Source organism: Cylas formicarius, unplaced genomic scaffold (genome assembly GCF_029955315.1).
Source record: "Cylas formicarius isolate icCylForm1 unplaced genomic scaffold, icCylForm1.1 PGA_scaffold_5__7_contigs__length_24384050, whole genome shotgun sequence".
Taxonomy (NCBI): domain Eukaryota; kingdom Metazoa; phylum Arthropoda; class Insecta; order Coleoptera; family Brentidae; genus Cylas; species Cylas formicarius.
In genome coordinates this window covers 16,880,424-16,892,926 of record NW_026844341.1, presented here as the reverse complement: position 1 = coordinate 16,892,926, position 12,503 = coordinate 16,880,424, and the positions used below count along the sequence as shown (strand labels likewise).

Genomic DNA, 12,503 nt, shown 5'->3' with positions numbered 1-12,503 from the left:
AAAAGTTATAGAGGCCCTTTAAAATCGCACATTTTTGAGGATCACCCTGTAGCTCCAAAAGGCATTGACATATCACGATGTGGTTTTCAGTTTTTGACTTCTCTCGAGAAACGAGCATGTAACATGCATATTAGTTTTGGGCTAACTATGCTGCAAGTGCTTAAAGCCAGAGGCCCCTCGAATTTGAACCGCCCTGTATGATACCTATACGAATGATTGTAGCAAGGTTTTTACAAAAGAAAGATACGACCAAATACTTGCAGAGGTAAAGGCGGCAAAAGCTTGTAAGAGCAAAGCTGACACAATATCTTCGAAACAAAGACGACGACTTGGGAGAGTCAGAATGCGTTTTGGTAAATGCAACTTATATACGTTGAAAAACAAGATTTTTCTTTTTAAATAATGAACCAGTCATCAAAAGGATAAAAAGCAAATCGTGTTAGTACGATGCTGCGAACAAATACAAAATTAAAAATTAGAACTACAATTATATTTCTCCATGTTCCATATTACAATCTCTTACCTACAAATATACGAAAATAAATTACGCCTGCAGTGACACGAACTGCTGGAAAATCTCCAGGATATGCGGGTCCAGGTCCTGCGTGAATAGCAGCGTCTCCAGCGTCGAGCTGTACTTCTGTACTTGTTCCTGGTGCTGCGGGGAGAAAAAACCAAACCGAAAACCGTCGACGCAGCCCCAAAAACGTTAAAGCCTTACCGCCAAAAACACCTGCTGCAGTCTACCGATGGTCCACCTGTACCAGTGGGTGTTGTAGTCTTTACCGTCGGTGTCGCACCTGACCAAGTGCTCCGACAAGATCATTATGAACCGCTGGAATATGATCAGGAAGAGGTTCTTCTGGTCGGCCTGCGCGGCCTCCAATTTCTCCTCCATCCGCTCGACCATCTCCTCGGACGGCTTCTCAGTGTCCTCGTTCTTCTTCTTCTCCTCGTCGCTCTCGCTATCGCTCGACTCCTCCACACGGGCCAGTTTCTCTTTCGCCTCTACCAGCTCCCCGCCCAGCTTGATCACGTGCTTGTTCATCTGAAAAAATGGTCAGTGGTAGCGAGCGGATAAGAAGGCGCCCAAACAACACTTACCTTTCTAATGGTGAGGTGCAGAATTTCCCACAGGTACATTTTCGTAAACTCCGTCGTCATCTCCTTGGAGAAGATCCAATTGGCCACCGCTGAGCATTCGATGATCTGCGTCTTCAACATTTTGTCTACCAACACGATCATCATCTGCTGGTGGTTGTACCACAGCTCGAACATGTTCCTCAGAATGCAGATCTGGGCCTCCTCCGAGTCGGCTAAAATCTTTAGACGTGGATATGAACTACTGCACGATAATTGAACTACTGAAATAGGGTCTAGGTACCTTGAACACATAGTGGAATTTGGAGATGGCGGCGAAACTGTGGGAAAAACTCTTCGAGCCCAAATTGAGGAGGGTCTGGACGAACACGTCGATTTTTAGGGGGTTGAACCTGCCGTCGCCTTCTTCGTCTGATCTTGGGTTCGGCAGGTCCTTCAGGACAGCGAGCACCTCCTCGGGGGTGCATTTTTGCCTTATGGAGACGACGAGCTGGTGGGCGGCCGAAGTGCCCGGCAGATTAACTGCGAACGCCCATTTTTAATAATACAACATAAATTCCTGGTGGAAAAACTTAAAAATTGAAAAATTACGAAACCATTAAAAAATTTTGGGGCAAATTTTGTAATTCGGTAATCGGTGGCGCAACGCCGAAACATGCATCCGTGGACGCGTCTATTTTATCTCTCGGATCGCTTGGGCAACTGCTCCCCCTCCCCCCCTGCCACGAAAGGTCTTGCCGTAACCTTTCATTGTGTTCCGCTTTTATAGCGTTTCCCGCGTTTGATTTTCGTCGACGTGCGGGACGCTAATGTGTTTTATCTGATCTCCAGATTGATCTACGGCTTTGGCCGCGAAAAGAATTCATCAAACTAGTTGATTAAGAACAAAACGGTCGTATTCTGGATGAAAAGTGGGCGTATTAATTTAAAGCAAGCACTTGTATTCTGCGGTTACACTTAATCCCACAAAAGTATTAATTTCTTCCGTGGGGGAAATCGACTCTAACCCAAGGAGTCGTACAATGTCGCCAAACGATATTACTAAATTTGGCTTTGTAGACCTGGAAACATCAAAAACTCTAATATTAATTTGTCCAAATGTGAATGAAGAATTTGTTATTTGTTGTCACCGCTGTTTCAAATATTGGGCCTAGATAAAAAAGGATGTAGAAGCCAATGAATTCGAGGAATGCAAAACCTATTTTTTTATTTTATAAATATGTGGCGTATTATGATCAGCTTCATAAAAAAACACCCAAAAAGCGCCATTTCGCTACCTTTATCAAACTATAATGCAGGTAATAATATAAAGGCATCATTATATTTGTTGCGCTTTTTGTATAATATGTAAAATACATATAAAATACCTTTTATCCTGATAACTACTTAGGCAACCTTTAGGTATGCTAAGTAGCTGGTTAATTTTTTGCATAATCCAAAGTGTTTTAATTGACAAACAAATCCTCAAAATGATCACAGCTGAAGTATTGGATAAAGATATTCATAAATCATATTTCTTATTGAACAAATTTAAAAACCATAAATAATTTAAGCTGTAAGAACAATTGGGCCCACGTTTTTATTAACCGTTCATGATTCGTGATAATGGCTCTATGTAATTTTCGGAGTAAGAGGTAACTAAATATTACATCACTATTGAGAATCTTTAAACAAACACATTTATGATACGTTTGGCTCTTTGATTAATTGAAATGCAATTAATTTTTTTAAGCTGAGTCACTGTAAATATTATCAAATACATGCATTTTAAAAATATTGGAATTTCAACAAATAATAAATATTTTCTATATAGGAAAATTCTTTCTCCACATAAATGCTTAGACGGCCTCCCTCCCGCACTACCTGCGCTACGAATAGGACAAATACGGCCGTTTCCGTTCCCACGGATCTGAGCCACTTCGGACATTTCCGGGATTTTACCGCACTGGTTTTGGGAGCAATCGGATAGTTGCGGAGATTTTACCGCACGGTTTGAATTTTGAAGTTTGTCACTTCTGACGGTCGTATCATTGAAGGTATTTGTGTTTTGCAAAAATGTACCCTAAAACTAATACACGTCGTAAAAAAAGTATAATATGCAACACGTTCGGTAAACTTTTTAATTCATTCGTTTATTAAAAACTCGCTCCGGTTTGCTTCGCTCGTGCCAAATAAACTCGTGAGTCAAATGCCGTTTAACAAGTGCGGTAAACGGTGCAGCGGAGCGAGTGTTTAATAAACGAGTGACTTAAAAAAAAGTTCACCGAACGTATTGCATACTATACTTTTTCTACGACCGTTAGTTTTTGGGTACAATTACGCAAAACAACGCGAATACATTCAATGACATGAACGTTAGAATTGATAAAAGTCACAATTCTAGGCGTGGGAAATATCTCCGAATACATCCGATCGCTCGCAAAACCGTGCAGTAAAATCCCGGAAATGTCCGAAGTGGAAACTGATCTGGTAAAGTGACGCTTCCCATACGTTAGATCGGTGTGTAATTAGGCACTTTACAGACGGGAGTAGAAAATACACTATTACCATACCCTAACAGCACATAACCGTGGAAAACATCAGGATGATATAGGAGATTGCATGGTTAAGCAACAACGCGTATTGATTTGTGTGACAACGTCCAAGTCAAATTGGCTCTCAAGTCCAACAAGAGTTTTTTCAATTAATATGGAAGAAAGAAGTTCATCTATCGCGTCCAGCTCCAGTCAAAAACTTTCCTTTTTTCCTCTGCTCTTTCTTATCAGTTCCTATCCATTGATTTAAAAGTGTCATTTTGGCCTACGGAAAAAGCCGATATCATTTTTTTTATTAATTACGATTAACTTTGTTTTATCTTCTATTATGTCCGTGTATTTTTCAGGGATTAATTGAACTAAAAACATTTAGGCGATAAAAATATTCAATAAGTTTTTTTTACTATTTACGGTCCGGCAACACAGACAACTTGGCCAGGTGGTGACTAACTTATTTGTCCATCAAAGGATGCCTTCGTTAAGTTTGGTTAATACAAATTTTATTTTCTGAATTCTTCTTTCTTTTTAATGCCAAATCTTTTTGTGTGCGAAATTGTGTGGCGGCCTGGCTCTCTAGTCGCCGACATTGAACCATTTTTTCGGCATTTAATTTTATTCAAGAAAATGTTGTGCAAAAATCTAAGGCAACCTCCTGTCGATTATCGCGAAACCCGGCATTGTTTTCTGGTCTCTCCCCGCCCCCCACCGCCGCCCGGCGATGTTATTAATAAACGTCACAGTTGTTACACTTGCTGAACCGCAAACTTTACGAGGCGTTGCTCGGACCGACACGTAGACGAAATATATATATTTTTTCAATACAATATGTCAACTTTAATAATTTGGCATATTGTATTTTTTAAATAAATATAGAATATGTCTTAAATTTTGAACATTGAAGAATATTATTCTTATCCTATCTGGTTGAAAAAAAAACAAAATTATGCGTGTCTAAGCTAAAGTTAATGAACAAAAACAAAAAAGACAGAGATTGATGGGTATGAAAGAATACATGATGACTTTAGCTCACATAAGAAAGTTAAAGCAGTATAAGCATAACAGTGGGAAGGCAATAATGGACAAAAATGGAGGCTGAATTGTAGAAACAGAAAAAAAACGTATGATGGCGTACAAGAAAACGTAACTGGACCACCAATTATCAAAGACGAAATAGAAACAGTCATTAAATTAGCAAAAGCCAGAGAACAATAGAGCCAGATGAAATTCCAACTGATCTGGAAGTTTTTGAAATGTGCGTGTACAGGCGCACGTTGAGGATAAGTTGGATAGATCGGGTCACTAACATAGAAGTCATGAACAGAATGAAGAAAAAAAAGAAATCATCAAGATCAAGAAACTCTCATACTTCGGCTATGTTATGAGACACCCTGAAACATACAACATCCAGCGTTTGATCGTTCAAGGCAAAATTGAGGGAAGACGAAGCCTAGAAAGAAGAAGAACATCTTGGCTGAAAAACATAATCAATTAAAACGCTGTTTAGGACAGCGGCAAATAAAGTATTGATAGCCAACATGACAACATTCGATAAAAAACGGATATGGCCCATCAAGATTTCATTCTAAGAAAAAAAAATTTTGCCTAAGTCAAAGTAAACGAACGAAAATGAAAATCGACTCGGAATTGTTTCGAACGCCCTGTATAACCGAAGTGACGCTTCACCGCACACGGCGGAGCCTAATAACACAGAGGCGCCGGTATAACTTTCTTACTTTCCCTCTAATGAACGCAGCGACAACCCCCAATGGACTATTACGAGTGTGCTTTCAAAACGCTGCGACGCGAAACGAACGCCATTTTGTTTGTCATCGTCCGCCTCGCGAAAATTGTCCGTCTATTTTTCCTGCCAAGTCGCGCGTAAATAATAAAACGAGGAAGAAAATTTTCCACCGAGCGCCGCGTTTAGATACGAGGAGTTTGAAAATTTTAAACCCAATGTTATTTATTTCTTGGAAAAAAATCATAAAATCAAAAACCGCCATATTTTCGAAAGTATACTGAGACTTACATCTCAATAGTATCTCTTAATGAGTCGATGGCTAAGATCGGAATCCCAGACGCCTTGTATAGAAGCGAACAGCGTTGCACAATGCGAGCTTTCACGCGTTATACAATCGCAACCGGTCAGAAGCCATTTGCTTTAAAGACCGGCCGTTATTGCACCAAAGTATCGCTTACGAAGAAAAATGTATACAATTTGCAGCTGTGAATTTTAGAAATATATATATATTTTTTATTCTCCTCGTATTTACGTCGAGCCGGGTGCTAAATGAAAATGAAAAGATGAACGGTCGACACGCGAAAGCATCCCCACCCACCTGGGGGAGACCTGGGGGCACGCGACGCGACGGCGACGACTACGAAGTTTTAGTCTGCCGCGTACGCGACCAACGAAGATGTCTCGCGAGCACGAAACTGACGCCCGGCGTCGCGGGATGGCGACGACGTCGCGTGTTTTGATCGTATTGCTTGTTTTAGTGAGTGTCCTCCAAAATTGATGAAACTAAACAAAACAAAGATAAAGTTATAGATGAAAGAGTGAAAGAAGAAAATCCAATATATTGAAAACCACGGAAAAAACTAACATAATCGAAAAAACAGAAATAAAAAAATTAATTGAAATAATAAATATCAAAATGCAATAGCCTTCTGAAGCATACTAAAAAGGAAGCTATAAATTAAAATTATGTAGACAAAAATAACAGGGGTCAATTTGGTCTAAAATATATCAAAAACCTTGGCAACAGAGACGCAAAAAAAAAGATTCATTTCTACAAAATTTCCCTTAATTATCCGCCCAACGGACGAGAACAATTGTAACAACGTTCCCATAGCAATTATGCAATTTCGAACTCATTTTCACGGGCCGTGTGTCTCACTCATTAGACTCGAGCGAGTGATTAGATTAAGATAAAATCATTTTAAATCTTTTTAAATACCTCTTGGAAAGAGAAAAAAAAACAATCAAAATCAAAATTAATAAAATATAAATAAAAACAGAAAAAGATATAAAAGAAACGAGGAAACTAATAATTATATTTGAGCCAGATCTCCAACAATGATAAAGTGTAATGCGAATTTTACTGAAAAAATTCAGAGTAGCCCTTCGATTTCCATTTATTACTTATTAGGTGGGACGAGGTCCACCTCAAAAATTAACCAATTTTTTTTTTTTCGTTATTATAATTATAAATTCTGTTTTTTTGTACATTTTTAGCACTTTGCGTAATACCCGGGGTAAAATGGACTGTTTAAAAATTCTAAAAAAAGCTGTTCCATATTGTTATAATCGAATCATAATTAATGGATTTTGCTTAGCTTAGTCAAAAATAAATTGACTTGATGGTTAAAAGCCACAAAAAATAATAAAAAGCTTAGGTGACTCTCTCTACTTTTGTGTGACAAAAAAGTGTTCCAGGGCGCGAACTCATCGACCGTTCACCCGATCACCAACAAAAGAAGCGGCAACGTGAGGTTCTTAGGTCCCGTGTCCACGCGCGTGCTCAAACGCTCAGGCGACTGGGAGGACGGACTCAGAGAGGCAACCACTCAGGCCCTACTCAGAGAGCACGTGGACGATCCCGATTTGAGACGCCGCGTTTACTCCGCCCCCATAATAGGTGAGTCGTCACCATCCCTCCCGGCGAGCGCCTTTTAACGGATCCCTTTAGGTAAACAGGACAAAGCGACACCTTTTGGAGACGTCGCCGTGGTGGCTCGAGGTCAGCTCTACGCCTCACGGGGAGGGCTCGCTTTCGTCCAGGATCCCTACGAGAACGACTGCGAGGAATGCCACAATGCCGAGGAGGTACGACCACCTGCAGGCGACGAAGGGCTGCTCGCCCTGTGGACGGTCAAACGCGTCCGACACAGAGGATCGAGGCAACTCCCTAGGTACGAAATGGAGTTTATCATATCGCCGAGGCGTCGCATATATCGCCAAATCGGAGGTGGGTTCGATTACTCCGTGCCGGGTCACGTGTTCGTCATGCGCACTGACCCCGACCACGACCCATACCCCTACCAGCCCCTAAGACAGGGCGCTTTCGTCGCTCAAACGTCCGACGGTCGCAAATACGTGTTGCAAAGTTTCCCGGGGTTCCGCGCCCCACCCGTACGGCCCACGGCTACCACCGACGAGCAGGAGGACGAGAAAAATATCTACCAGACTCTGCTGGACATCATCAATAAGAAAACGGTGGAACCGCATAGGTAACCACGTGGTTTACGACTTCGGACATCATTTATACAGTTTTTCAAAGAAACTTCCACCGGCTGCTGTAATTTTCAAAACTTCTGCATTCCTCCTGCGAATTATCCAGTTGGCTTCTTCAGAGCTTGACTGAAACTGGTTCGTATTTTACTCTGTACCTGCTTATATATTGTTTAAGGGGGGCGGAGCTAAATAAGGCTGACTGATTCCCATATTGGTGACAGATAAAGACCTGAGTTGCGGTTAAGATTGTTAGGTTGTTTATAGATTTCTATAGACTCTCGAATTTTTCGTTGCTAGAAGAATTGATTACATGCAAGAATTTAAGTTATATCGAAATTTGAAATCCTGTGTCGTGATTGTGTTCAGCAACAGCTTGTCTTTGTCGTAAGGCTCTTTCGCGTTCTTTGAGTCCAGCTGATATTTGCTGTAAACTCCTGGCATCTCGAATGGGATTTTGTCTTTGGCGGACCAAAGATGTTGAAAGATTTTTGGGCAAGTGGTAAATCTGTTTGTGATGTTATAGTTCTTGAGAACTTTTGATATGTGGTCAGTGATGTTTTGATGGGAAGGAAGGACCACTGTGGCAAGTGTAGGGTCGCTTCATTGCTATTGGGAGGTTGTGCCGAAGTGTATTTTTTGATGGAACGTCTAATATCTTTAATGTGGAAATTATTAGACGGAAGAGCAGAGGTAAGGTATTTTAAATCTTAACCGCACTGTGACCAATATGGGAATCAATCATCCGAGAAGGTGTTTATGTCCCCTCAAACAATATATAAGCAGGCACAGAGTAAAATACCAGCCAGTTTCAGTCAAGCCCTGAAGAAGCCAACAGGATGACTGGCGAAACGTCAGCAAGTTCGACTCAGCAAAAACCGATTCAGGAGGAATGCCGAAGTTTTATAAAAAAAGTATTATGATTTACACAAATTTACCGTTACAGATTTTTCCCGTCGACGAGACCGGCAGCCGAAAACACCCTAGTGCAGCTTGCGGACGGACAACTGGTACCCGTAACTCGACTTACAAGCCCGTACTCCACAGAGACGACCCCAAGGTACACGCAAACCTCCGCATACGTAAGAACCAAACCGGTTCCCGTTTTTACGAGACCCACCCAGACGCCGACCGTGCCGGCCAAGACAACCTTCCACTTCTTCTCCGCCTCCGAAGACGACGAAGAACTCGACGACATCTTTCGGCCGTCTACCAGAAAGCCAGCGACGTCATTCGACGTGAAAGTGACGCAAACTACGGAGACTAATTTCAGGCCATCGCCAGAGGACGCGACCGTGGAAGTTCTGCCCAGCACCAGGCTTGCCGCGGACACGACGGTCGAGTTTTTGCCCAGTACCGGCCTGTTCACGAGTTCGGCCCTGTACTCGCAGACTAAAACGCCGAGGTACCCGACCACGCCCTACTACGAGGCTTCGACCAATTTTCGCGGTACCGACGAAGAACCTTCGACTATCGTCGCGAAACTAACTACCCAACACTACTCCACCCAACCTCCCACCACTTTATTGCAGAAAACACCCGCACCTAGTCGATTCACGACCCCCACCCCTCCCGGATTCGTCGAGACCAGTGTCGGGGTAACCAGGATCATGGGAGTTACGCGAAACGACACCACGGACACCGTATACATAGCGGCGGAAGACAACGAAATTTCCTCGCCAGGAGGGTCGACCTTCGAGAACACCAAAGCGACGACGGCGCCACCTAGAAGTGGAGGCGCCAGGTTCCCGACGACGGCCATTCCGCAGCGTATCGTCACCACCATAAGCGCGGACGGCAAAGTGTCGGTTGAGACCACGCCCATATTCGGCACTAAAACCGCCACGCCCACCGCGAGAAGTACCAGGAGGCAGCGGATTACGACCACCACTGAAAAAAGCGATTTCCTGATCGACGCAGGCGTCGCGAGCTCGCGACAGCCCTCCTACTTTAACTCGGCGAAAGACTACGACGATGACGCGATTTTCGGCACGGTCAAACCCCGTATGACGGTGGCGGCGAGCCCCAAGACCACAACCAGGCAGTACACCAAGTCGGATGTGGAGGTGGCGCTATTCGGCAGGGGCAGACGTCACAAACCGCCGAATAGTACCACCGAGAAGCCCATTAGGTCTTATTCACGAATCTACGTGGCACCCACGTCACTTATGACGCCGCCGATGACGATCGCTCCACAGGTATCGACCACCACCATCGCGCCCGTCACCAGTCAGAGTTACAAGACATCGATAAGCTTCGAGGTTAACAAGAGGAAGAAAGAGACGGAAACCACACGAGCCTTCAACGAGTTTGCGGCCCAATTGGTGAACCACGCGAGGGGCATCGAGATTTTGACCGAAACCACCACCCCCGGTACCAAGAAACCGAAATACACGCGGAGACGGAGCTACGTGCCCAAATCGAAAAGGCCCGTTAGGAAAAAGATGACGTAATCGGCCATAACTACGTCAGCGCTTTGTATATTTGTACAGTAACGAGAATTTAAAGAAATGTTGTTTATAGGGCGTCGAAAAACGAGACTTTGTTACAATTACATAACCTAACATTTTGCAAATGGTATTTATGTAAAATTATTGATGATTTAATGGAACTTACCGGGATTTATAAGACTTTATTTATTGAAAGGGGGATTTATAATGGCGTAAACGATAATATAGCGTAATTTTTTGTACAGTGCTGTTCACTTACCCGCTCCCTCCTTCGCGTACTTGTACTCGGGCTCGGGTTTTTCGGGAATAAAGCAGCTGAACGCCTCCGGCAGTATTTCCCTGATCCTCTGGTGATAGGACAACCTAAATGTTAAAACTCCCTAAACCCGTAAACGGGCAAACGCAGAACAACAATTTTATTACCGCATGCACTTAAACATAACCTCTCTGATGAACTTGGGCTTGGGATGATCGGCGTCGAGGGTAAGGCACATCTCCCAGTCCTCCCACCTCCATCGAAATTGAAAATTGCTCAGGTGGTAAGAAAACCAGCTCACGAATCGGTCGAAACAGGACACATTCATGGTGTCGATCTTGTTAAAGAGCATTTCTGTGGCGAGGGCGAGGACTTGGGGCATCGTAGAAGGCTGCAGCTTGCAGAGTTCGATCAGGATCGATCCGTAGCACACCTCCAGAAATCTCGGCGTTGGCATGTGGAAAAGTTCTGCAAATATCACCTCCACGATGCAGTACTCCAGCGGGATTTTGAGTTTGTAGGGGAAATTCAGCAAATGAGCCGCGCAGTCCTTCCGTTCCAAATGATACATCTCGACGATGGAATGCAAATGTTCCTCTATCAGGAAACGTTCTATCGAATGTGCGCCCGGCAGTATTGGTCCTTCGGGACAATCTGTATAGTCAAATAATCGAAATACAACCCATGGCATGGGATACTTGTAAGAATCGTGGTGAGGCGGGGGCAGAATCGAGGGTAAATTGTGCTGAAGGGCTTCGCACAGTATAGAGTCAAACGCTAAGTATGGCCGGGGAATGTGCTTTTCCGCCCAATTGTCTTGCTTGAGTTTCCTTATTTGTGCCCACAGGCAATCTAGGTACTCCTCCTGGGGGTGGGGGGTATCGGACGCCCACACCCTCAAGGCATTGTGGTGTTTCTTTGAACGTTTGTTTAAGAAAACTTCAATTTGAACCAACAATCTCTCCAAAGCTTGCTCCTTCTTCTCGTACAATTCCCGACCAACCCAAGGCAATGTGCTCAGGATGGCGAAAATATACCAGTCACGCCGTACTTGCGGAACACTATCCTCATTAGCCGCGTCTACCATATTATCTAACAGTTGCAAGAGTGATGTGGCAGAAATGACATGGCAATTTACCAAATCGGCTAGAAATCTTAACGAATACCTAGCCGCGTCCCATTTGCAAGACTTTAAGGATTCTTTGAAAGTTTTTACCATGTACTCCACAAACTCGCCCCCAAAATTAAAATTTTTCGCGTTTAACAACCCTACGAGAGTCGTATAGATGGTGCATTTTTCCGGCATTCGAATGGCGCAGTCGGTCAATATTCTGAGTATTTTACCTCTGAATGTACTCAGATCGGCTTCCAACACGCTAGCTAACCCTTCCAAATTTGACTCCAATGAGGAAGTGCTTTTCTCGCCAACTCTGAGTATAAGCGACTCCAATCTGTCTTCAATTTCCTGGTTTTCAGAAACCCGTCTTCGTTTTCGGTACGCTCGGTCTAAAATAAACGCCACTTTCAGTCAAAACAGTGCCCCAAAGCACCAATACAGATACAGTCAGTTATTAAGGAATTTCATACTAACCGTAACCATCATCTTCTTCGTGTGGCCTTCTGCGACTCATTTAGAACAGTTTCTAACAACAGCGTGTTCCCGAAATTTTAAAATGTAGAAATTTAGAAAATTGGAGTTATAACCTCGAAAATACCCAAAGCTTCGGTCACAGAATAGTCACAGATAACAAACTTAATTTAGAAACTATTTTATTTTTGTTTCGTTCCAAAAATTAAGTTTCATCTTATTAATTGTTGGTCAGTTTATTTATTTAATTACATCGTCCACATCTTGTGACATAAATAAGTCAAATATTTAAAAGGGTGGATGATACGTGGCTATTTTTTTCACCGTTTATATGTGATCT

The 12,503-nt window shown here is 43.0% G+C and overlaps 2 protein-coding genes across 2 annotated transcripts; one reads left to right on the top strand and one right to left on the bottom strand.

The window, feature by feature from the left end:
- Window positions 1–490: 490 nt before the first annotated feature.
- LOC132702539 (nuclear cap-binding protein subunit 1) lies at window positions 491–12,494 on the bottom strand. Its single transcript, XM_060671226.1, has 7 exons — window positions 12,167–12,494; window positions 10,743–12,081; window positions 10,579–10,682; window positions 1,385–1,623; window positions 1,105–1,323; window positions 722–1,048; window positions 491–658 (listed from the first exon to the last, which is right to left on the bottom strand). The coding sequence occupies exons 1-7, from the start codon at window positions 12,204–12,206 to the stop codon at window positions 545–547; spliced, it is 2,382 nt and encodes a 793-aa protein (XP_060527209.1). The 5' UTR covers window positions 12,207–12,494; the 3' UTR covers window positions 491–544.
- LOC132702541 (mucin-2-like) lies at window positions 3,495–10,553 on the top strand. Its single transcript, XM_060671227.1, has 4 exons — window positions 3,495–6,133; window positions 7,075–7,276; window positions 7,328–7,868; window positions 8,816–10,553. Exons 1-4 carry the CDS (start codon window positions 6,053–6,055, stop codon window positions 10,320–10,322), a joined length of 2,331 nt encoding a protein of 776 aa, XP_060527210.1. The 5' UTR covers window positions 3,495–6,052; the 3' UTR covers window positions 10,323–10,553.
- Window positions 12,495–12,503: the final 9 nt, after the last annotated feature.